The sequence below is a fragment of the Gymnodraco acuticeps genome, unplaced genomic scaffold (assembly GCF_902827175.1).
Source record: "Gymnodraco acuticeps unplaced genomic scaffold, fGymAcu1.1, whole genome shotgun sequence".
Classification (NCBI taxonomy): Eukaryota; Metazoa; Chordata; class Actinopteri; order Perciformes; family Bathydraconidae; genus Gymnodraco; species Gymnodraco acuticeps.
The window spans coordinates 4,503,460-4,530,374 of record NW_022990441.1 but is presented as its reverse complement, the minus strand read 5'-3'; the positions used below and the strand labels follow the sequence as shown (position 1 = coordinate 4,530,374).

Sequence of the window (26,915 nt, the reverse complement as noted above, 5' to 3'; positions counted from 1 at the left end):
ATCTCTTCTTTAAATGTGTTTGACGTTCAAGTTGTGACCTATGGAGATCAGTTCAGCAGTAATTCATGTACAGTCACATCAAAACCTTTTATGATAAAACTTCATATAAACAAGTCAAAAGTAGTAAGGGGCCTTTTACACTGAAAACTGCTGCGCTTTTAGGGGTCCTGCGGTTTTGTGGAAAAACCTGGTTTCAAATATAGAATAGATCTACTTACAGTAGATGAGTTAAAATAGATTGAATATTAAGTCTATTCAGACATCATCAGCTTGTTATAGTATCATGAGGCAGGATTTTACCGTTCTAGCAATATATCTTTTGTCATGGCAATAGAGAGGTAAGAAATAGGGCATCATGTTACAAAGTCATCTACCAGGAATGTCCAGTTGCAATGAGATTAAAGTTGAGCCAGGTTTGGGCTATTTGTTTTGCCTAAGCCTTCTGCATTGGCAGGAGCCTCATTTAAAATGAAGGACAGGTGTTTTCACACATTGTGCTACTGTCGGACTGGTGCAGCCTAATCCTAAAATAAATGCATGTATAAACAACAATGTGTATTCATTACTGTTTAGTCCTGTAAATGATCACTGCCGTCAGACGCAACACTTGCATATCAGTGTCTCAAGGTTAAGTGGCCTTCTGCCTTCAGGCATTCAAATCAGAGGTTTGAGTTTTTATTTCAGAAAGAAACACTAAAGTGTATTAGGCACATCTATAGCTTAGCTGTCTAACAGAATCAGTCCTGTAATACACTTAATGACATTTACAATGTCAGGTTTGCGTTGACATTGTTTGGGCCAAAAGGGTTTATTTCACTTCTACATTTCTGAGAATGTAATGCTGTTGAAATGTGTTTGTTTTGTCTGCTTTACTCAAAAGAAGATGAAACCATATTTGACCATTACAAGGGAGACAGGGGACGGTCGATCAAAATCAAATGGCTTTACTCCAAAAAGGTTTGGAGGCAGTCAAACAAATCAGTAAACTTCTCTGGGGCAAAATAAACAAGCGATCCAGTGTCATAAACCAAAAACAAGCACAGAACGAGGGCTTTATAAAGCAAGGGTTAACCCGATGGTCTTCAGGTTTTCAGGGACTTATTCACCGTCCTCTTTGCTGCTCCACTCCCTGCTGCCATCCTCTGTCCGACCCATGACAGTATCGTGTTGTACTCACAGGTGTCTCTGTTATTTGCCCTGACCCCCCCGCCATTTATATCATGTATACCTCTCTGCATGCGACATCTACGGGAAATCTCTCCTAGATTAGTTGAGCTGCACTGGCGAATTAAACGCGTAATCTTCCCTCTACTGGTGACAAACCTTTAAATCCTCATTCTGCGTTAAAACCTGCCAGGGTTTTACAGAACTTGGTATGACCTTTAACCTTGAGTTGATAGACTTTATGTACTTACAAAAGGGCTTATGGTGGTCTTGATTGCTCCTGCTGGGAGCCGTTTACTAACAGTAAGAAACAGATGCAGCGGGACACAGTAACAAGGGGATTCTCGATTCTACTGCATGTTTGATAAGTGTTAGAGGTGAGGGGAAGAGTCTGAGTGTGTGTGTTGGGTGTCTCCAAATCAGGACTAATCGGGAGGATCAGCCACAGTGAATAGGCTAGTGGTTTTCTGAATTGGCCAGGATATGTGGTTATATGATAGAGAGCGAGGGTTTAAATCCCTCAGCCGGCATTGTTGGGCCGTCTATACAAGCTGGCTTTACTCCACACACACACACACACACACACACACACACACACACACACACACACACACACACACCGGTATGAGAGCAAGGATGAGCATTGATGATAAATGTATAATCCTCACACACACAACACACACACACACACACACACCATTAAACTCAGTGGATTACAGTTTGGGGAATTACGGCAGAGATTTCTGTTGTCTCTCTTTCTGTTTTGCTCTTTCCTCTCCTCCTCTGCTTTCACTGCCCTCACTTGTCAACAGCTCCACTTGGCCCGGGCTGCCAATCCCAAGCTTTGATGAGGCAGTGTCAGCTATTTGTTTGGCCAAGCACAAATGGATCTCTGAATAGAAAGAAAGTGTATGGGATAGAGAGAGAGAAAAGCTGAAGTAGAGTGAGAATGGCCGTCCTGGCATGTGACAATATTGAGGAATAATCCACCACCTTCTTCCTCCTCTCCTCCCTCTTTCTGTTGTCTTTCTCTCAGGTCTCTCTCTCCATTCTTAACTCTGTCTCTCGCCCTTTATCTCCTAAACACAGGCCGTGCCAGTGTCGGCTTGCAGCTGATTACCGGTGTAATCACTCACATTTTAGATGATCTGATCTGGCCTAGAAATCATCTTAACACCCCCCCTGAATCCCCCTGAACTCCTTCTCCTGAAGACGAGGGCCAACAACAACTACTTTATTTTTGTCCTCAATTTTTAGTAGGCCAGTAAATTCCCTCTGAAAAACCCAGCTAAAACAATGCCTTGGTAAGCCCATTCTGCCAATATCCGCTGCTTATTTCAGTGTAATGTAAGCTCTGGATTTGCCCGTGTAAGTAGATTGGGGCACAATGTAAGTACAAGTGGAGTTGATGTAGCTAACTTTGTACTAAGTGGCATCTTGCTGTTTCTCGGTGAGTGCTGCTCACTGCCTTTGTAAAGACTGGGTTTTAGCTAGTTTTTTCGTAAGAAACTAGTAAAATGATGTACCTGTAGGTTTCTTTGTTAACCGATGATGGTGTTACCAGGAGCAATTCAATAAAGTTAAGCTTTAGGTTTTGTTAAGTTACACAGCATGCTTCTGAAAGTTAAACCAAGATGATGGTGGTGATGGTTATTATGGTATTTTTTAAAGATATATGGCAATGTATTGTTTGTAAGTGGTATTGCCAAGCTACCTTTAATTACCTTCTTGGTTGTTTCTAAATTCTATTTAGCCCATTCTGAGGCGAAGTTGGCTTTGACTTTGGTTACTTGCATTGACGCTGGGCATTGTCCAGAAATAGTTGGTGTGATTTTTCTACCAAGATATGCTACCGCCCATAAAGTAGTCCCCATCATCTCCATGCGTGCAAGCTCAAACAAGGCATTGAACCCAAAAGTGGAACAGTTGGGTTCAGTGTTCAGTGGCTGGCTGTTGTTTTGGTGCAAGTGCTAATGAATAGAGATCCATCCTGAATATCACATTTCAGTAGTTACAGCTAAATAAAGGCGCAACCATCAATCAAATATATTTTTATGTGGCTAAAATAAGACCATCAGTAATGATCAGAAAAATCTTAGTACATTGTAAATTCACTTAATTTCTTTATTAAGTTGATCTTGAGAAAAACTGCAGGCCATGTAAACCAGATTTCTCTGAAAAGCACAACCATTTTTTGTGTGTGTGTTGCAGCTTGGGAACTGATAATTACACATGAAGGGGTCCCCTAGCAGCAGGTCGGGAGCCCTAAGGGGCCGGTGCTGGGGCTGGTGGGACAGGGGAAACAGATTAGGGGGTCTCGGGGCACCAATAGATGGCTAGATGAACCAGCAGGGGCCCCTTTCTTTTATTCATTCTCCCACTGGACCCCTCCACAGGTCCTGGACATGAGGCCCCGCTCACATTAGGCCTGTTTTTTGGAACAGTTATTGAACACTTTATTGTAATAATAGTTATTATGAAGCATGTGAAACACACACATTTTAGGATTTGAAGTGTTTTTATGGATTCAAATGTACTAATGAGGTTTAAGTTAGCCAATGTCTGCACATATGGTCTTATGTGCAACTGTGAACAACAGAGTGTTTGCATCATATAAGTCCTGTAACATACGAGTGTATCGTCTTAATGAGGTGTGTGTGTGTGTGTGTGTGTGTGTGTGTGTGTGTGTGTGTGTGTGTGTGTGTGTGTGTGTGTGTGTGTGTGTGTGTGTGTGTGTGTGTGTGTGTGTGTGTGTGCACGTGTGTGCGTGCACGTGTGTGCGTGCGTGCGTGAGCGCGCGCGCTTGTTTGTCCAGGGGTGATAATCCCATCTCCCGTCTGCAGAGCCCCAGTGAAACACCGCTAAGCCACTTCATTCACTTTGATCCAGTTTGGGGGGCAGTGTAATTTCCCATAATGCCCTCGATCAATGATTTATTTTCAGTGCTGATGTCATTAGTTGTTTTAAGCCAGTTGTGGGCCCCCTATCTAACTGTGTTTTATGGGGGGATCAATATCAGCTCACACTGAAGGAAACATAGGAACACAAACAGGGAAATGTGTTCGTGTGTGTGTACGTCTACGTCTTTGTGTGTATCTGTTTGTAATTAAGTATTTAAAATGAAAAAAATATATTACCACCAACATTAGTTCTGCCCGTTTTGTCCCTGAAGCTAAACTAGAAAAACTATGAAAATGAACAGTCACACCAATTAAAAGTCCTCCCCTAAACAATTACAGCTCTTGTGCATAATTCATCAAATTAATATATAGATCTGGTGTTACCCTATTAAGAAAGGATTGTTTTTATTAATTAACTTGAGTAAGTGGTAGGCTCGAGCCGAGCAGCCTGATTGCAAATGGTCAAATGATTAATACAAGCAATTGTTGGTGTCCTCACTGCTGTGTGAGCGCTAATAGCTCCTCAGTTCAAATGAGTTGAATCTTGATTTTATAACCAGATTACAGACCTCTCTGCCATTGGGGAAAGGTACAGCCAGGCATTGCTGTATCTCTTGTGTTTGTTGGACACACATTTGAAATTGGCATGTGTCAGGAGTTGAGTAAATTAAACGAGTTTGAGTACTGTGATGCAACACGTTAAAACATCAAACTACTACATATAATTTGTGCTGCTGTTCGCTGGGCTCACTGTCGGACACGCGCACACGACTTATCAGTTTCCTGGTGCACTTTAAAGGTGTGTTTGTTCTTATATGTCTGGACTGATGTGAATTATAGAGCTGTCTTCAACTTGAGACGACTCCTAGAGCCTCAAACGTGTTATTTGGTGAGCAGGGTCGACCTCCTCTCCTCTCTGCAACAAAGACCAACCCCCATGCTAAATACAGGCCTGTGTGTTTGGCTCAGATGGGTTATTAGACTTCATGACATCATTTCATTAAGGCATTTAAAAAGAAGCACAATGACCTAGTATTAAGATTGATTCAATGTGTGCTGAGTAAATGTTAAACATTATGAAATAAGTATTCGCTATGATGGTTTTATAATAATAAATATGGCTTGAAAACTTAGCAGCATGGAGCAAAAGTAAGACTTATATGTTATTTAAAGATATTCGTCACTGAATTTTGCATCTTTTTTGTAAAAACATCATCAGCTGTCTTTTATCAGTAATTTATTAGAAATGGATTTATCTGCTGGCCTCCTCTGGACGTGGTTTGGAAGATCATTTAGATTTTTAAATGAAACACAATACATTGTTAAAATCGACTAAAGAGCCAGAAATGATCGTGCCAAACTCATTTTGGTTAAATAGTTTGGCAGACTTTATGGGCATCAACTAATGATTTTCACTATCGAATAATCTACTGAGTCCATTCTCTATTAATTGCTTGTTTTGTCCCCAAAATGGCAGAAGACAGAAAAAAATGTTGTAAAAGCTCAAGGTGACATAAACAAATTGCTTGTTTTATACAACAGTCAAACAACAAACAAAGAGATTAGGGTGATTACAACACAAGAACAAGAACAACTGAAATAATTACAAACTATTTGGTATTCTTACAATAAAAACAAGAAATACATTAATCAGTTCATCTTTTTTTAAAGAAATTGCCTACTTATTATGAATTGATCCACCTGAGTCAATTTGATTTATCTTTGAGTCATTGGTCATTCCAGTTCTGCATGCAATAATTGTTGCACATTACACATGAGACGTCGTTATTTTAGACTTGAGGGATGATTCTCTAAGATTAGACATGTCAATTCCCTCTTGACACCTTCCTGACAGCGACCTTGTGGTCATTACTGACCAGTAGCCTTGTTTCTCATTTACCTGACTTTCTTTTGAACTAAGCCCATCCTGTAGGGCGAACACGCTCGCGTGGAAGGCCAGAGCCTAAAATTACCACCAGACCCTCTGCCAAAGCTCAACCAGGTAGTCATTACTGGAAAAGCCTTCAAGTTCTTCACCCTTTTGAAGTGTGTCACTACTTAGAGAGATAACAATGCCGGTGCCCTTTAACCTTGGCGGGCTCTTCTTGTGTGTGTGTGTGTGTGTGTGTGTGTGTGTGTGTGTGTGTGTGTGTGTGTGGTGTGTGTGTGTGTGTGTGTGTGTGTGTGTGTGTGTGTGTGTGTGTGTGTGTGTGTGTGTGTGTGTGTGTGTGTGTGTGTGTGTGTGTGTGTGTGTGTGTGTGTGTGTGTGTGTGTGTGTGTGTGTGTGTGTGTGTGTGTGTGTGTGTGTGTGTGTGTGTGTGTGTGTGTGTGTGTGTGTGTGTGTGTGTGTGTGTGTGTGTGTGTGTGTGGACTCCATTTGGCTGACCAATCTTGAAAATTGCTCAGTGGTCTAGTTACAGCCAGGTGATGAGGCATGGCATTGAGTAGTTTCAATTGAGACCAAACTAAGCCTATATGCAAACAAAACCCAAGGAATTAGGGGAACTAAGCTGGCCTGTTCACAGTAACTCCTCGGCCAACGCTGAACCACAGAAGAAGAGAGAGTGATGGAGAGGAGGGAGGGCGCGAATGAGCGAGGCTCTCTGAATTCTCATGAAGGGCCTGTTCTTTAATTGTGTTGAACCAAACAACAGGGGCTAAGTAATGGGGTTTTAAAGCGAAGCACATTTGGATAGATTGTGTAACGCCCTGTGTGGGTGTGTGAGCCGGGGAGAGAGAGAGAGAGAGACATCGAGGGCGAGTGGGCGGTATTGTACGGCAAGAACAAAAGGCGAAAGTTGGCAAACGGAGGCACCCACTGAAAAGCCTGGAACCAAACTGGCCGGCTAATTACTGACATGCATTGTCAAGGAGCAGGAAACACAACAAAACCAGGATAAAGATTAATTTTATACCTCATCCTCCTCGCTGTCAGACTCACAGAAACAAATCCTGTAAATTGAAAAAGAAAATAAAACGAGGCAAGCAGATAGAGGTAGAAGGGATCACAGGGATAAAGATATGTGAGTGTAACAACACAAAGCAGTGCAAGTAAAGCTTCCTTTATTCTGTCAATCCTCCTCTCAAACACACGCTAAACACTCATCCTTACGTTTCTTAGCTGTCTCCTCTCAGCCTCTAAGAAAAGTAAAGAGTTTGAGGAGACGAGTGTTTACGAAATGAAAAGGAAAATAAATAGGCCAGGAGTGCTAGAAAGTTAATGCCAGTGTTCGTATTTTTAGGTTGGTTATGAAAGAAGTGGCAAAGGTTGCACAAATGTCTCGTATGCAGTTAGGAAACACAGAGGTCAAGATCTCGAGTGGGTTGAAATGCAGCGATATGTTGTAGAATTACAAAGAAGGATAAATAGAGGAAAGGTGGGAATGAGCGCGAGGATTATGAATATGGTTGTCTTCTGGAGAGTGCTAACATCTTCTGACATGTTTGTTCTGCATCCAGCTCTTCAGACTTTGCTCTGTCGTTTCTCTCCTTCTTTGCTCTTGTTTTCATTTCTCTGTTCCATTTTAACAGGCGTTTAAAAAAAAATCCCACGTCCCCGAACTATTGCAGCCTGGTTTTCTTTTTACCATGGAGGTTTCATACTCGTACATCGGCGATTTAGAGATGAAAGGGGTGAAATCATCCCGATTCCTGCCCCGCCACTGAGCCACTCAAACTCCCTGACAAAGCTGTCAGACTCCATTTTGGCGCTAACTGCCAGAGTAAACTTGCTCTGCCATTTACAATCAACAAGAGGCAGCGCGAAGTCCCGCTCCTGCCCATGTCAGAAACCTCCAACTGTTCCCCCTCTCAGAAGCATTGAAGTCTGTTTCCCCCCCTTTTTTCTCTTCACAGTATGTCTGTCTGCTTATATTTCTTGCTTTTCTCCTTTTCTGTCTCAGCTGTGTGCCCTGAATCCACACATACATGTAGTGTATGGGTTTTTAATTACTCTGAGGAGGTTGATTTGAAAGTCTTAGTACTTCCATCCATCCATCTTCTCCCGCTTATCCGTGGTCGGGTCGCGGGGGTAGCAGTTCCAGTCTTACTACTTAATGTCTTTTTTTTTCTTTAAATGAATAGTTTACTTGCCAATTACTTCTTGGATGATAAACATATACTATACCACGCCTGGTTGGACAGCTGCAAGTGTAGTAAAGCATGGTAAAGCAAAGCTGTATATTCATTTGTAAGGTGTTTGTTTTGTCCTACATCTTGGAAAATGTCAGTCCATTGAGTGTGCAGTGCTACCTCTTGTAGTCCAGAGTTACTGTATATAAAACTCTTCATTAAAAGACAGTTGTGAATGTATTGTCACGTGGCAAAAACTAAGACAATAAGTACCAAGCTTTATTCCATTTAAATCATTTTCACCATCCAAATGAAGAGGGCACACACTTTTATTTGTACTCTTGTTCCAAGCATTTTATAGTCTAACTTTGCAGACTGTATGAATATATGTACGTAACTGTCCACTGAGTGTGTATCCGGCACAGGGAGGGATGCGAGGGACGGCACACATATATTGTTCATTTATATTAGACAGAAATACAGGGAGAGAGAGAGAGAGAGAGGGAGGATGCTTGGCTTCTCTCCAGCAGTGGTGCTCCTGTTGTGAGAGAGGAAGAGTTTCCATTCTCTGGCTGGGCTTTCATGTAGAGACGCCCAGGAGAGAATGAAAGAGAAAGATACACAGAGGTGAGAGGATGCAATGAGATGTTTAGGAGAAAATACTTTAGCCCTGCTCCAGGTTTACAGCCAGTCTTTGAAATAGAGCCGCAGCGATTAATCGGGTAATTCCGAAATTAATCGGCAACTGTTACGATAGTTGGATATTTGTTTAGTCTGATCTGCAGCATCGTAGCAACATCGGGCCATTCGTGAGGGCATCTTAAGCCTTCGTATGACCGCCGGTGGAGTTTCTCAGGCTCCGGCAGCAACTTCGTGAGCGGCAACTTCGTATGAGAAACTCCACCGGCGGTCATACGAAGGCTTAAGATGCCCTCACGAATGGCCCGATGTTGCTACGATCACAGCCGAATTTGAACATTTCCTTTATCGTGTGTCCATCGGGTTGTTTTATTGCACAACAAAATCATGTAAATATATTATGTAAATAACCCAATTTGTGGTCTGTGAAACTAAAAAGGATATAATATATTATTTTGAAGGACAGTTGACAGGAAGTTGTTGTTGTTATGGAAACAACATTACGGAGAAAACGTAATATTTTCTACATATAACGACGGATAAAGTAAAGAACAAAGTCTGAAGATATCAGTACAGTATCATAGTACTGTAACATAATTGTTTTTGGTACTTTCATTGCAGTTGTATGTCTTAAATGTAATGTAAATGTTGCCTTCGTGTGTGGTTCGGGGCCATCATCGTGCGAAATTCACAATTCCATATTCGTGTGTCCATCGGGTGTCAATTTCGGGACAGTGTGACAGGGCCTTTAAGGACTGTTGGTTGGAAACATTTAAATATTGAAAAATGTCACAATGGGTAAATAAATGATATCATTTTGTGACTGTTTTTGGACATTTTATAGACGAAATGATTCATCAATTAATCATGACAATATTTGGCAGATAATCAATAATGAAAGAAACATTAGATCCAGCTGTTCCTGTGGATTCTTGTAATAGTATTTTTTCAATTCTTCTTATTCTAAAAAATAAAAGTTTCAGCCTGGCCACATGAATCAGAGCCCTTCATTGCAGTGATTAAATGTGTGAAATTCTACCTCGGGTAATGATTTCCGCTGGAGTAAAAGAGTTGTTGTAAGTCCACCACTAATGCAATCACATCACAGCTCTACTAGTACTGTCTGAATGGAGTGTGTGTTTGGATCACTGACGGCGCGTGTTTGTGCACCTGCACCACAGTCGCTCTCATTGCTTTGAAATCAAATGCTTTTATTAACTTGATTATTTCCCCGTTATCCCACTGAAACGGACACCTCAGTGTTACAAAGAGCAGATTCTGCACCTGTCCCGTTTATCCCCGCCTCGCTCTGCCCAGCCCGTCCCGTCAGCTCGGCCCGTCTCAGCGTGGCCCAGCTCGGCTTGGAATGAAACGGCGCGTCCATAATCTCTGTGCCGGCATGTTAATTTTCGAGTCAAAGGGGCAGCTCCCTTTTCATCACGGCGGAGGCTGTGGAATATTCAGCGCGCTGCAGATGTTCATGAATAATGTCTGTGGCCAAACCCCTGGCTGAGGCTGGGGGAGGAGGGATGGAGGGGGAGGGAAGGAAGGGGGTGGGGGGGGAGGTAGTGAGGCCAGATGAATTACACGTAGGGGGGATCTGACAGGCGGCGTGAAGCTTTGTGATCATTCCAAAGTTCTAATAATCTCTCTCACCTTCTCCATCTCCCCAGTAATGAAAGAGAATAGGTGATTGCACCCCGGGCTATGTTCCCCGCGTAATGACTCCTCCAAAGGCACAGAGCCGCCAAGGAAAAATGAACTTTGAATGAGCGGCGAATTGGCTCTGACAGAGTGATAGACCGTGACACCGATTCTGTAGCAAAACAGACGTAGTGCTAATTGATTATCAATATTTTAAGCAAAGTGATGAAAATAAGTATCAAGAGATAAGAAGCAGAGAAGGGAGCGCACAACACTACCTTAGAGGGGGGGGGGGTGTCATTTGTTCAATCTCCCTCTCTCTTTATACCCCTTAAGCTTCTGCTCCTATTGCGGCCAGGCTGTCTCCCTCTCTCATGCATACTGTCTTTCTGTTTTCCTACATCACGTCTCATGAGCTGACATTTGTAGCGTTAATTGCCAAATATGTCCCTGAACTTGTATTAAATTTGTAACACTTTGCTTTATTCATTTCTCCGCTCCACCTGCATTTCATGATCTTTCAGATCCTTGTTATCAGGCCCAGCGTTAGTCAACCTGTCCCTCACAGTGTTTACCTTTGGAGTTCAATCATTTAAAAACACTTTTTTTTGTCTTTATGAGAGACAATAAATCAAACACATTGTCGGCAAGAGAAAATGAATACAGTCTTTAGAGATGTATTACATGCACATGAACACATACATACTTCTACCAAAAGAGCAGGCAGGGACCACCAAGTCTGTGTGTCCTTTCTGCAGTGTGTGTTTGTTGCTGTAATGTGGTCAGTTGTGCTGAGCCCTATTGACGCTGGGGGTCCCGGCTCTCCTGCTTTTCTTTTCTAAGTGGCCGCCCTCCTGAACCTTCTTGTGTCAGCCCTGCGATTAACGGCTCCAGTTTACCTTTCATGTGCGGGGGTCCTGATAGACTTAGCCGCATCTCCCCCACCCACACTACCACCAGCACTACTACACACAGATGAGACGCTCACTCAGTGGTGTGCCATCACAATGGCACCCAACAGGCTTTCAGCGGGGGAACCACAGCCTATTCTCCACCATTCAACAACACGCTCAAGTGCATTCACTCTGAAATAGATGAGAAGATACACACACACGGCAAAATATATTTGCACTGAAATTGCAGCACATTCAGTCTTGCCAACATCACACAGTTGGATTGTAGTTATTGTGGCCTAAGATTTGATAGACTATTCTGGAAGATAAGGACGCATATAGAAACCTTCTTATTTCAATTTGGAATAACTTACAATATCTATTTATAAGAAAAAATATGTTATGGTTAATGAAAGTATTTAAAGGAAATATGACCAGTTTATCAGCATGTATGTCGTGGTCAGTAGCTTCAAATATTAAAATAATCCGAGTGACGCTCAACATTTTATTTAAACAGAATTGCACCTGGTAACATTTAAGTGTCTTTCCCGACTTCCCAACCTCAAACTCAAATTTGGTAAGGATTTGCCTTAATCTGCCACAATCCTTTCAGTCATAATATTACACACTTATAGAGGGACTACGGTAAGTTTAGTAATGGTTGTCTGTCTCAGTGTGTTGCAGAAGCTTCATTTGTAGGGTCCGACATTTCCAGAGGTACTGCTGGTGCTGACATGCTGAATGATGATAATGTAAGAATGTAAGCATGATTACATGCATTGCCTGATAAATTACAGCTGATCCATGTAGTGTTGGATGAAAGGCTACACATAACTATAATCCAGACCTGTACAGGAGACATATATGCTGGGACCACTGGAGCACCTTGATGGAGAAAAGCCGGCTTAACTCTCCCTGTGCAGAGGCTAAGCAGCTGGGGCGTACTTCACTCTCCAGAGGTCCACTGTAGGATATGAAGCAACAGAGAGTTAAACATCAGAGACAGCTGGAGGAGAGATCTCAAATGTGGTGATTGCCACCAAATGTGATGTGGCAAAAGCCATTTCAAGGGTGTGTGACATTATGATTTTATGTTGAAACACTTCTGACTTTAGTCCCTATTAATCTGTGCTTTTCAGTCAAAACATGTTAAAGCTGCTCTCCCTTTTGCCCATGAGTGCTCATGTCTTTATATAGCTTTCACAAAGCAATGCAACTTGAACATGTTATCCGGGAACATGGTTAATATCATTTCAGATTTAAAAAAAGCCTATATAAATGTCTCCTGGCAGTTACCAACAGTTTATTGAATTTGTGTTTTGTACTTCGCCAAAAATAGGACTCAAGATAATGCCATTTGCTGTTAGGGGGAAACAAAACAAAGTATATATAAAGTATATACCTGTGACAGGTTCAGTGGTATGTACTGTATGGCCAAATGCAGGATACAAGATCTTCTGTCTGTTGACCTTGTAAACATCTACCGTAGCAAATAGCCCACACAGTCAAAAGGTTACAAAAAAAAGGAAAAGGATGAAAAAGATAACAGCAGATGAGAAGGACATATAGAAGATGAAAAAGATAACAGCAGATGAGAAGGACATATAGAAGATGAAAAAGATAACAGCAGATGAGAAGGACATATAGAAGATGAAAATTGGAAAGAGACGGTGGCATGTGGAGACATGACAGGGTTGGAGTTGAGGGTGAGATGTCATTCAGAGGCCCCAGGATGCTTAATATTTAACCGTGTGAACCCTGCATTATGGATTTGGTCTGATTGCCCTCTGAAGACCTCTGTTATGCACTTACTCGCTCTTCTCAGTGAAGTTCTCCTGACAGAACTTTTGTATTTATCTAAAAGACATCCCAACACTCCCAATCCACGATGAAATGTAATGTTTGAAGGTCTACAGTAGGCAAGAGCATTTGCGTTAGGTTCAAGGTTGCACTTTGTGTGACCCGGTGTCGTATTATAGAGGCTTTGTTGTTTGCTCTTCCCCTCAGGCTTATGTATGTGTGTGTGAGCTGCTCTTATGCCATATGTGAATATTTTGACATCTGTGTGTGTTCCTCAGGTGTGTTTATATGTGCATCTGTGTGTGCAGCCCATGGCAGTGCATGGTCCTCAGAGTAACCCCCCTCTCTGATCTCCCTGACCGCTGGAGGCCCCTGCTCCTTCAAACCTTTTCTACAATTCTCCTCTCCGGTCCGGGGCTTCCATCCCTCAGGGGAAACACTTTTGCCCTTGAGTCTAAAGGGTAGGTTGGGGTGCTTGGGCCGAGCCACCCACATGCATCGTGAAGGCCCCACTTTTCAGCACCGTATTGCCCAAGTGCAACATGGTCTCAACCCCAGACCTCCTGTGCAAGGTTTTGCCCAAAGGAAGTAACACCCAGACCCCCGTGTGTTGTAGATGAGTTGTGTAGCTTTGGTACGTGGAGCTAAGGGTTTATTGGACTGATTTCCTTATTGTTCACTGTCACTTCAAACCTATTGAGATGTTTTTTCAATCAAGACAAGCCACTCAAAGGAAGCCGTCTAATTGGATTGTTACACACAGGACAATATGACACTCAAGGGGTTATCCTTTCTAAGTCAAGTATTTGACTAATTGGTCATTATGTCATTTAGTCTACCAAGACATTTTTATCAAGTTAGTGGTTTTGTGTTGGTCGTTATGGAGAAAGATCTTTAGTTATTAGCCACTTCCTTTAGAAACTGGAGTCACATCTATGCAATCACTAACATACGAGATGCTTAGCCTTTAAGAAGCATTAGCAGATCTAAACAGATTAGGGAAACAATGAACTATTCTAATCAACGATAAATATGCAGATGACTTTTTCTATTAACTGCTGGTCTTGAAAAATGTAAGCAGATTGTATGAAATGTGCACAAGGGTAGGTGATGTCTTTAAATCGTTTTTTCTCAAACAACAGTTAAAAACCTGAAGACCTATTATCATGATAAACAAAAGCAGATCATTATGTCATTTATAGCCTGAACCTGATTATTGAGGTATTTTTGTTGTGAAAATATTGCATTGGTTAAACAATTATGGACATTTTAGTGATTCATTTTTAGTTAATGGACCAATTGTTTTGCCACTAAAATAGATATAACCACAGTCATCTGTGGAGGTCAAAATATAAGTAAAATCAACTCCATGATTAAATGTAGACATATTTACATATTTTTGTTAGAAAATGAGGATAATTGTGTTTAATACAAGAAGGAAAGATGAGAAACTTGAATCTTACAGTTTGACAGAACAGAAATGTTAACTTTAGACACTGTCAGAAACAGGTTTTTGTGACGATATATCAATAGAAATACACGAGAAGGGATGTGGAGGTTTTTATCTAATCTACGGTTCATTAGCCTTTCTGGGATATACTGTATATAAAATATGAATTTGATCTATTTGAGTCTATGCAGTCTGCATACAAAATGAGTTCTGGACAGGGAGCCCTCCTGTTTGTCCTATAAATAAGACACATGTTTTCTTATTTCTCACTACTTTGAGTTTGACAGATGCAATCTCAGCATGATCACTCAGAAGGAAAATACAAACAGGTGTCGGGAGTCAAGAGGCGGTTTTAAAAATTAATAGAACAAATGTTGTATAAGCAGGCTGCAGAGTGTTGGATGTTAGTTCTGACATAGCGAGTGTAGATAGGTAAGTCTCATTTCTTCACACATTCAAACGGATAATTCAGATTGTCCCTCGGATCTCATATATAGCATAATGTGTTTTTTTTATGAAGCTCATCTGACACAGCACTGTGTCAGCATGCAGTACTCGCAACTTGCATCTGGCTCTTTCATATCGGCAATCATTCCTCTCCGAAGCATCCATAACACCACAGGAGTACAGGCCCTAATTGATGCACCCCCCAGCATCAGAATATAGCCGTGAAACGGAACAAAAGCTTTTCAGACGATTGCCAATGAATAATTAATTGATTTTGTAAGATATCTCTCTCTAATTGTTTAGTTTGTAAATATTTCATGGTGTGTCGTTAAATCTGCCTGATGACAGATGCAGAGGGCAGCCTGCGATAAAAATCATTCAAGTTCAGGTCTACCGTCTTTCTGCCTGAAGGAATTCACTGTTATGGCTGAGACACACTGATTACATTTACTCTTGACAACACTTTCGATTTTTTTTGTCAGAAGACTTTCTAAAGGACCAACACAAGTTGTACAATGTCAAAACATTAACTGCTTCTGTAGTTTAGGCTTGCCCTTGAAGGGTTTTATGTATTTTTACTGCTAAATATTTAAATAAGTTGATGTAATATCTCTTCATGTCTGCCCAACCAATCAGCATGCAGGGACACTTATGATATGTCCCGTGTCAAGTTATTATTTATAGCTACAAGGTCTGGAGGAGCCAGTTTTGATGGAGAGCCTATACCAACACACAGGCACCTGCTTTTAAACACACACATAAAAGCAAGGCCTGACAGGAGCCTCCCTCCTGTGTTGTCTGTGTGCTCTGCCACCTAGTGGCTGCTTGGGATGCTGCTGCTTCCTGTGATCACTGTACCCTACACACCTGCTGTACATCTCAACCACAGTATCATCACATGGGCTCCATATGATACTGTCGCTTTCTGTCTAAAGGTTCAACTTCTTTAACTTAAAGAAGATGAAGCAAATAATGTAACAATCTTAAGATGCCCTGGTTAGATCAGACAAAGAGCGTTTATCAGTTCAGAAACATTTGTGCACATTGTCTCTTTAAACGTGTTCCCAATCTCAGTCTTACAAAATCATTCACATCATAAATAACTCATTTATGTAATTTAACATATTCCAGCTTTGTTTTTCAAACCCAGGAAGTCTTGTCTGATATAAGTCCATTGCTGTCTCTCTCTGTCTCTTTGGCTTGTCTACCAGGCCCAAATAATGTTTGAAAAATATGACATTGAAACGTCTTTGATAACGATGGTTTTATAGAAACTGTTGCAGTTCTTCATTTATCTGGTCAGTTAATCTTACTGCAACTTTATTTTGGGATGCTTGTGTTAAGGCTACCAACTAACCTGTAGAAGTTACATGCCGAATAATTCATTTATGACTCTTTAGTTGTCACTCTGTCTGCCCAGCAGTTTTCTGTCTCTCTTTGCACCTGTCTGTCTTCCTTTCCTTCTGTCTGGCCTGTTGTATGTCAGTAAGTGTGGCTTCCTGTCTGTCCTCCAGCCCAACTGTGTTCTTATGTTTCTTTGTCTCGTCTTTCTACCTGTCAGGGCCGTTACTCGTCAGTGAGCATACAGGTCTGTTTGTCCGTCCGCCTGTCCTCCAACCTGTCTATCTCTTATTTATTTATTTATTGTCTTGTCTGTCTCTGTGGTATTCGGTGTTGGTCGGAGGCCCGGCTGGTGAGCTTCACTGTAAAGTGCTCCGCTGATTGGAAGGGACATTTTTCCAATGGCGCTGTGCTGCCTCTAGTATTCTGTTTGTCGTTGGGTGTGAGGCTGATTTATCGCGCCTGCTCTCCTGCTGACATTCAGATTCACTTTGATTGGCGGCTGCACTGGAATGACACCCGCCACTACACCGCTAACATCGCTGCGCCTCTCACACACACATGCACAAACAGTCAAATGTGATGTGCTGCTCACTCTCAGCCAGGTAAACAGTGGATAAGAATATGCCTATTACGCCAACACAAACCCACATTTAGACAGGAAGACATGCACTTGCATACATACACTCACTCTTAAACTCTCACAAACACACACAGACTAAGTGGATAACCGTTGTGTTGACCTTTGTCTTCAGCATTGCTTGTTTGTAAGTGTTGTATTGAGTTTATTGAACAACGTGGGCAGACTGCTGCTCTTCTGTTGTTCTCTCACCCCACGAACTCTATAATATGCTACCCTTTCTAATACTAACTGTACTCGGCCTAAGGCCCAAGCAGCCGCACTGTGCTGAATAACATCTCTCTCCTTCTTTTTCTCACCCTCTGTCCCTCCCTTCTCCCCCTTCAATCCGTCCTTAATAACTCTATAACTCACCTCAGCCTTAGATTTAATTGCTTATCTGTGTGTAAACGTATTAACCCTCTGCTGTATCTGTTTTGCTGCCGTCCCGGGGGCCCGACAAGCCTCTCTGACTGCCGTGCCTTACATCCAATGAATAGTCCTTCTCTGAGTGGTAATAGGGAATCAGCATCGTAGCAGCAAGCATTGGCGGCGTGTAAGAGATAAATCAGATTGGGGGTCTTGCTTTGCCAGTTTATTGAATCTAAATTGCGTGCGCGCTTGGCCCCCGCCGGCCCTACACGGCCCATCCATCTCCCGGCTGATAATGGAGCGGGCCCGATTCCACCTGGTGGGAGCATTATTACATTTCCCCTCTAACGAGACCCAGCTAATCCTGCCAAGGGAGGACGACAGGAGAGAAGAGAGAGGAGGAAGGAAGAGAATAGGAGAGCAGAGTGAAGGAGGGTGTTGGGGGAGAAGAGGAAGAAAGGAAAAATGGAGGAGAAAAGAGATAGAAGAGGGGATTCTGTTAAAAAAAGAAAGAATTGCAAGCATCCTGGCGGCCTGCCCTGTCCTCCCACTCTCCATCTTTTCCTCTTTCTCACTTTCTTCCTCTCTGTTGCTGTGCATAAAACATCTTCTAGCGCCATCAGAGCTACATGGCCCCTGGGCCCCTGAGCTGCAATTACACTCATAATCACAATGTGATTTCACTGACGCTCGCCGCCCTTCCTGCTGCCATCCCTCCTCTTTCCCTCCACCCCTGCAGCCAAGACTGAACGAAGTCTAAATGAAGTGAAAGGCCTCTCCTCTCCCAACACCCGGCCGTTTATTACCCGCTTTAATAAAAGTCCCTCACAGAATTATCCTACAATGAACTGGAGCCACTTAGTTGCCAAGAAATACACTTCCAATAAGCGTCCTCTGCACACATTCATGCCTATATTTCTAAATGGGCACAAGAGTGAGACTTCATTCGGTTTTACATGTAACTGTAATGTTAACAGGATTTTCATGATAGTGCAGGAGTGTGTTGCTGTAATGTATTGTTTTGTAGTTTATCTTTTTTTTAAAAGCAGAGCTCTTTATTGATGTAATTAAATCGTATCCCAGGCTCAGCGCTCAAGCCTACTTTCATTGTTTTGAGGGGGCAGGAGCCCCTCGAGGCAGCGCACTGATGAGAGATGGATAAACAGTTTGATTTGCTGCTATCGCCCCCAGGCACAGTGTACTGGAGAGATGAGCAAGAGAAAGAAGAGAAAGCATAAAAAAGACAGGGAGGGGTGGGAGAGGGCAAAGCAGAAGGAGAGAAGAGCGAGAGGATAAGAGAACCTGTTGGGGGGGGGGGATGAAGGGATAGAGGTGGAGGAGAAACATGCAAACAAAAACAGGCGACAAATCACTCCTGTTGTTTGTGTGCGCGGCAGGCAAGGCTTTTTCTCTTCTTTCTGCTTGTTTGTCGGTTTCCCCTCGCTGTCAGTTCTTCCTTTTTCTTACATGGCCCCCATCTATCTGCCCATCTTTTTTTCCCTCCTCTTTCTCCCCCGTTCACTCCCCACTGCATCACACCACCAATACTGCTTGTTTTCCTACCTGCCTCCCTGTAGCCCCGAGCAGAGAGGTAACTGAAGAACACAGAGAGTAGTTCGCTTACAAACACAGGTGCACACACACACACACACACACACAAATACACATCTGTGCATACAAACAAGAAAAGTCATGTATGTATTTGCAAAGAGATGCAGCCCACGGTTTAAGTTTTAGCTACACGCACGCTCACTAAGTTATGACTAATTAACTAAGAGAAACAGATTGGTTGCTGTTGATTTGGTTAAACATGGTCCCACACACACACACACACACTAGCTGAGGGAGGTGGAGGAAGGTTCAGTCATCCATGTAGAGTCATTGTTAGCAAAGATGCGTAACCTCTAGACTTAACCAGCCGTAACAGCAGTGTGACGGTTCTTTGTCTACGCCAATTACTGAACAAAAACACCAGCGCAGTCACAGAGAGACGAGCACAACCCGTGGCCTCCTGCATCCAACACACACACACACAATGCATGCATCTTTATGTAGTCGAGCATACAATCAGACACGTAACGAGGAGCGTGCACAAAACACACATGCAGGCATCTCAAGTGGTGCAATAAAGCACATGCGGACACCCACAGCTGTGCCCTAACACAAACATTCTGTAAGCGCTGCCAAACACTTACACCCACTCTTATATTGTATTAACTTCCCCAAAACAGTGCAGGGCTCTCGTTCTCTTCCTCTCTCTTCCGCTCGCTCTCTTCTTCTATTTCTCTCCTCTTTTCTTCTCAAAGTTTAAACTCATTAAGTGTAATGATATTGGAGACTCAATTTTACATAGCTCACTCATCAACCAAGTGAGATAGCAATAAAGGCGAATGGCTCCGCCGAGGCCTTAACGCTGCAAAATAAATGATGCGCCGCAACGGAAATGTAATTAATTTAGAGGCAGTATTGATAGTCCTGCCATACACAGCATTATATTTTTTAATGTGGCTTAACATCTTGATTATTCAGGGGGAAAGGCGGAGGAAAAGGGAGCCGAGACAACACGGCTCACGATGAGAGATGCTTAAAATGCCCCTGACGAGTGTTTACTCCCGCAGCCTCACTTTCTCTTAAGCTTTTCATTATGCTGAGACGATAAACACCTCCCAGGAAGACTCGCTCACTTTTACAGGGGTATAAAGGGAAAAGCAGAGAAGGAAGTTGCCTGCTAGATAAAGGAGAAAAACACATGATTCATATTTTTGTAGATTTTTACGCTGAATGTTTATCCAATGGTGTGTTCCCTAGCAGCTTCCTTCACGTAAAGAAAACACAGTATTTGGCACAAAAACAACCTTTGTACGTTGTGCTTACACGTGTTTTCAGCTTTAAATACCTTTCCTTTATTGATACATTTGTTTTTATTTTATCTTCAGTACAATATTAAATCATATATCTGATTGTATTCCCTATTATCTAATTTAATGTATCTACAAATGCTATACATTTTGACATAATGAAATCACTGTGACGTTCCTGAAGTGATGCATTACAACACTGCGCTCTTTCATTTCAGCTAAGACAGACGAGGTGCTGAAGGCCAAAGTAGCCAAGAGAGAGGAGGAGGCCCGGAAGAAGGTAGAGGATGGTGAGTGTGCTCAAAACATGAAACATAAACTGTAATGATAAAAGCAATATGTTCGATTTTTGGAAAGATAACTGAAAGAACTAAAGATTTCAAGGTTTGCTTTATTTTTTGTTTTGTGTGCCATCAACTTTTCAATAATATAACCTTTATCAAGTAGCGGCAGAAAATACAAGACACATTTTTCAGATAAAAAATACATACATCGCACAACTTCTGTCTAAAGAAAACACATTATACCGTGTGAGCAACACAATATTTGTATTACTTACTGAAACCCTGACAACCCTAATATTTCTGATGGTATTTTTGTAGTCCATGCCCTTTCTGCATGTTGGTGATTTGACACACTTAAACACATCTATGATAAACGTAAGCACCCTTGTCTTGTAAACAATAACCTTTCCTCCGCAGTTCATCTGTAATTTGCAAAACATGAACTTACAGAAGCTGCTTACACTCCTTAGTTTTTATTAAGACGGCTGCAATCTCCATAAAAATGAATTGGCAGAAACGTGCTTAGCATTGCAGGCTGTACATCTATCCTGCCAACCTGAAACCCCCCCATTGCCACAAATATAGGACACACACACACACAGATTATCTCCATACACATTTAAGTAAAGTCGAGAGTAATGTACAGTGGATATGCTAGCAGTAATAAAGGTCCTTAGACAATAATGACCCTTCTCTATTTCCTGACCAGAGCATGACATCAATGAGAATATCAAACATGTTGTGATCAACCACACTGTGTGTATGTACATGCACACTCACAGGCATGTGTAGTAGCATCATTTGTTCTAGTGTGTGTCTTTTTTATATTGCTGGATTGTCTGTCCACTCTTTTTTTCTAGTTTTGTGTGTGTGTATCGAGCAGTGTGACCTTTAAAGTTAGCTGACCTTTTAGACAAATGAATGTCCAGCCATCAGAAACTAATTAGCCTGCACTCTTGCTTTGGTCCCTCCATTCTGGGAAGAATGTATCCCCTCCTTCTCTCTATTGACCCTTTTGTTTCTCATTCTCTCTGCACCATTCTTACATTTATACTACTTACTTTTCTTGGTCTTATCGCAGTGCTTCGTCTATTGTTCTCATCCACCGTTTCCATGTCTCCTGCCCTTCTCTCTGGGTCTCCTCCGTCTCCTGCTTCTCTCTTCTCTGTGTGGAAGAATTGCTAAAGTGATGACTAAGTGCCTCGCTTGGGGCAACAGCAAGATTCCCTATCAAAAAGCTTTCTTAAGCTAAGTTCACACTCTACTGTTGCCTCTTTTTGGATTCAGTTGACTGTTTTACTCAAAGCTCCCTCATCCCTCACTCCAGCTGTTGGAACTGTGTGAAATGAAGTGTTGTGTTTTGTTGTGTGGAGCGGTGCTGTACAACATGGTGTTCAGGCGCTGCTTTCAAAGACGATCATTGTATTCCTAACCTTCACAATGACTGACGAATGGAGAAAGATCAGATAGGCTCGACATAGTTGTCCTGATGACCATGTCTTGGTAGTGAGAGAAGTCATTGCCACGATACACATTAACACCACATCTATACAAACGGACCCAATCTAAGTCAGCCAGCTTCATGCTCTTCTGCCCTTCTGCCCAGCACAACTTAAATGGAGGACCGCTGCGGCTGCTAAACAGCACATCACCAGGGGTCTCCGTGTTTCAGGGGTCAACACAGCTAGAGAGTTTACACTAAAACCGTTAAGTCGAATGAAATGAGAAAACCTTTAAAGAGAACGAAGGGGAGAAGTGAAGAACACTACCACCTACACTCCTTGTTCATAAATAGATTCTCGTCCTAGACTGGCGATGTGTTTTTTAGTTAGTTTAGCCCTAATCGAACCACCAAGATCTGATTCATGTGGATGCTCTGATATGCAAGCTATTATTGTAGCGAACTGTAGCTGCATACTGCAAAGCCCTGCGAGAATACAGGGTTTTTTATCAGCAGGGTTTACTGAGAGAGAGAAAGGAGAGGATCAATAACTGACCCTGTGGTCATCAGTTAACAAAGTAGTCTCCACTTAAAAAGAGTGTTTGGCTCTCTGGTTAAGGGCAGCCAGATGATGCTAGTGGTTGAAAAAGGAAATAAGTGATATGAAAGAGTGTGTGAATGAGAGGGGAGCATGGTTCCTTTGTTAGTTGCATGCCTTGTTTAGGCTATTAAAGCTGAGAGATGTTGTTTGTGTGCCCAGGAGGCTTTTAGCTAACATAGTATGTCCAGCTATAATAAGAAGGACTGACTGGCAGTGTTACAAAGTCTGTTTGTGTGGACTGTGCTATCAGTTGGCACTTTACTGAAGGCAGCGTTTAGCCCAAGTAACTGTGTGGTGGTACTACTAAGGCTGGATGATAAGCTAAATATAAAGAATTACGGACATTAACAATCTCTTCTCAGCCTTAACTTAATGACTTGACCATAAGACCTTAAGTGTGTCATTATAGTCCGATCCGAGCAATGCTGCCAACTCATTTTTCTGTTTAACATACTTGTGTTGTACTTTTTAATAATATATCTGACGATAACTTAAGCAACCATTGCTGGTCACACTTTTATTAAACAGGACAAATATAAGAAGTGAGTCATCATAGGAAAGGGAATGGATAGGGCTGTAACGTAAATTATTTACAGTTGTTTTTGATGTAGTGTTTTGTCTGTTAATGTATGATGAGGAATTTCCCAGCGCCCTTCATGATTTGAATAGTTAAATGTTTAGCTTTATTCAACTTAATCTAAGATTCAGAAAAAGAAATAAACTGAGATATATGGCAGGAGCTTAATGCTTAAGACCCTGTTTGAATTGCCCTTGCTTTTCTTAATGTATTAAATGTACAGCAGAGTTAAAGAGAAAGTTAACACGTCAACCAGTTGATGCGAAAATTTGTGTCAAAAGCTTGATAACCTCGGTTCATTCCCACACACTCGTTCGTGTGTCGTTCGTGAGCCACTGACAGAAACATCTTTTCCTTTGTGCAGCCACTCTCCGACACACAATTATGCAGATATGAATTGGACACAACCCTGTAGCCTGCGGATGGTATTTCAGCCCTTATGCCGCTCTGTCCCCATTACCTCAAACCACCACCAGATTGGGAGATCATATATTTTAATGAGACGTATAATAGCTCTTTAACCCATATCATTAGGGGAATATATACCTACCGTTTGCTCTTTTGGCAGTTAAACGAAAGGACTGTTTCCCTAATTACGCGGTGTGTAGGACAGGTCACGGGTTGGGTGTGTACCTGTCTGTGTGTGTCTGTGTTCGGGAATTATATGACCATTAAATATTCAGCCGCAGACCCCCTCCCGCTCACTCTCCCCCTCACTTCCTCGACCTAGCATCCATTAACGCCTCATCACCGTTTAACTAGCTGTGTTGTCAATCACCATAGAACCTCTGCTGAATCAAAAAAGGTCTGGATTTGGTTTCTTGCCTTAGCCGTTCAACATATATAAAAAGGAAAGAATACACATATGTTCCTACTGTAGGATGCCTCAGTTAAATCAACACATGTGACATATCATTAATGAGACATGTGTCATTTGTTTGAAATAGTATTTCTTTTGGAAGTTGTGACAACATGCTCAATTAAACAATTTGTAAGTCAGCTAAAATGTCCGCGCTGCATGCAAGCGTCTGCGTACAATACCAGTGTGGGTGTGTGCTTCCGTAATAAACGATGTGATCCCTTTTCTAATTGAAAATAATAACTAATCCGCGGATAACAAGCTCTTGTATAATCCAAAGCCATATCCCTTCAGTTCTGGCCTATCTCGGCTGTAATAAAAGACAGGAAATGAGAGGCAAGTGAAAGTGGTGGCTTGGACATTGACGCTTAATGTAATCTGCCTTGAAATCAAATTATTTGACCTGGAAAGCCTAACAATACAAAACTCCTGCCGGGCTGCTGTTAAATATTTAGCACGTGCCTGTCATGAATACAAATGGTGCGCAAATTAGAATCTACAGGCGCGTGACCCCCATATCACACCCTGGGAGCACAGGGGGGCTGGCTCTGCTTTAAATGTTTTAATTACCGAGGCCATGGAGTGGCGTGCCACGCTACCTCGCCGAGCAGCACCGGCGCTGCTGAGGCTGCCACTTGAAGGACAAGCGGTGAAATGTATCTGCTGGTAAACACAAGTGAACTGGTGTCCATGATCTCATCACATTAACTAAAACATGGCGATTCAATGAGGAGAGTGTCTGAATTATACCAAGCTATAATTATAGTTCCCAGCATCCTCTCTCAGGTAGAGCTATATACTTTTTTTAAACTGTATTCTTCCCAGCGGCTATATGATCTACCTCAGGGCTCCAGGGAGGCACTGTATTGCTCTTGTGCACTCTGCGCTGAAGAAAGATCTGTCTCAGTGATTTTGATGTAAGAAAATCTGGTTTGTATCGATTCGGTATTGATTAGTGGAGTGAGCCTCATCTCCTGTCGTTTCTTCAGATAAATGGTCTTATTTGTTGTGTTATTATGTTCAACACAATCATGCCAGGAACAGTCAGAGGAATATTGAGCCGACACTTCATTGGCTTTATGGCGTCCATTTGTTCCAGGAATTAAAGGATGCTTTTTTTGCTTATATAGCTCTGCAGAAAAAGTGTAATAGAGAGCACGTTGACAATCAATTACACTTTCCCTCTAAAGGACTGTATTTGAACAGAACCCCACCGAGGAATGTCCCGCACTCATTTCTGATTTTTGTCCTGCCTAAATAATAATTGATTTAGAGATGAATAGTGCAGTCTAGCCATCTCTCTTCTTTATTTCATCCTCTTTCTCAATTCATTCAGGTTTTGTGGTTGCCCCCACGTTGAAATGATTAGTTATGCAAGGCTTGTAAGCACTGAATCAGAGTTATGGTCCTTGGGGAAATACATTTGGCAGAAAATCAGTGTGAGAAGATTTAATTATCACGAGGAGACCTTTTTTCCTTGCCTTGGCCCAATGAAGCCCAAACCTCTCCTCCCTCTTTCTCTCTCTCTCTTTTTCTCTCTCTTTCTCGCTCTCTCTCCCCCTCTCTTGCTATGTTCAGACGCTTCCGCCAAAAAAGCCCTGGCGTGCAGCATGGATGCAAGCCCTCTCCTTGCTTTCCTTCTCCTCCCAATTTGTTTCGTTGCGCGATGATAAGCCAAGCAATTACTGCTTTATTGATTTTTCATCACTGCAAATTTAAAGTTGATTTTTTTTTTTTTTTCTCTCGCTTCCCCTTTCCCCTTTTCCTCCCTCAGAGATGGCTTGGCAAGGTGATTAGGTGACCTCCTATCCTAAGCGCTGCAGTGTGTGTTCAGCAACGGGTTGAGGCACATGCCGAATTCTGCTAACCCCACGTGACCCTTTGTTGTCCCGGTGTAATGGGATGCTGATGCTGCCCAGTGTGCCTGTCACTTCTGCAGCTATGGAGCTTATAGCTTAATCATTTCTATAAGGATATCTACGGAATGACATGTTTGACCTGATAGCAGCCTAGATATCTCTGCCATAGGCTAGATTCCACACAGATTGACCATGCAAGCTTCCAACATGTGTTCATTCAGGCCAAGTGGACGGATGATTGACAGCACCCTTTTGCCCTCTGTGATTGGTAATCGTTTCTTGGGTCACCCTTATCAATTAACCCAGTACCAGAAGAGCGATGTTCAGCAACCTTGCTTGAGTCACCAGGCTGATTTATTTTCCTGATTTCCAGCCATCCTTTTAAGGTTTAGGTGTCATAAAAACTGGTTCAAATAACATACTGAATGTGAAAAAGGGTATATATATGTTTAAACTGAAGACATGCATGCTCTGTTTGAAAAAAACTACTACTTCCAAAGTAGTATTGTAGCTTTACTATTAGGAGATTAAGGTAGAGTATTAGTATGCCGCTGTAACTGGAAACCTTCCCAGCATGTGGAGGTGACACCCACACACACACACACACTTGCAAATGTCTGGACATGATCATACACAGCAGTAGTGTACTTGGTCCAGTCTAACAGGGTGGTCACACTGCTGTGATTAGACACAACCGCAGACTGTTTGCAGGTCAAAGTGCTGGCATCCTGGGTGGCTGCGGCCATGTGGGGGCTCCCTCCAGGTTTGTCATGAGACATCAGAGGTCACTTAAGAGTGTGTGTCTGACGATTGTGTCTTTGGAATGCTTGCAATAGGTTCATGAGAGTGTGTGCGCGTGGGTGCGTGCATGTGTGTTTTGATGCCACAACACTGTGATAAAGGTGTTTCTCTTTCTGAACTGCTTTGTAAAATAAAGTTTACCATTTGTGCACAGATGAAAAATACGTTTAGGCACAGCAAACAACTACCGATCATGTTGCAACTCGTTCAGGTATTTTATACTTGAGCCCACACATAATCTGGGTGCTATTTGAAGCACTTATGCAGCCCCCCCCCCCCCCCCTTCTCAAACCGG

General features: G+C 42.3%; 1 protein-coding gene across 4 annotated transcripts in view; it reads left to right on the top strand.

Moving 5' to 3' along the window:
* The window catches only part of rsrc1 (arginine/serine-rich coiled-coil 1), a 114,693-nt gene that overhangs the window by 74,537 nt on the left and 13,241 nt on the right, over positions 1-26,915 (top strand). For all 4 annotated transcript variants that reach the window (XM_034225481.1, XM_034225484.1, XM_034225482.1 and 1 more), the window contains exon 7: positions 20,417-20,488. In XM_034225481.1, coding sequence (XP_034081372.1) covers positions 20,417-20,488 — 72 coding nt within the window. The remainder of the gene's footprint in view (positions 1-20,416; positions 20,489-26,915) is intronic.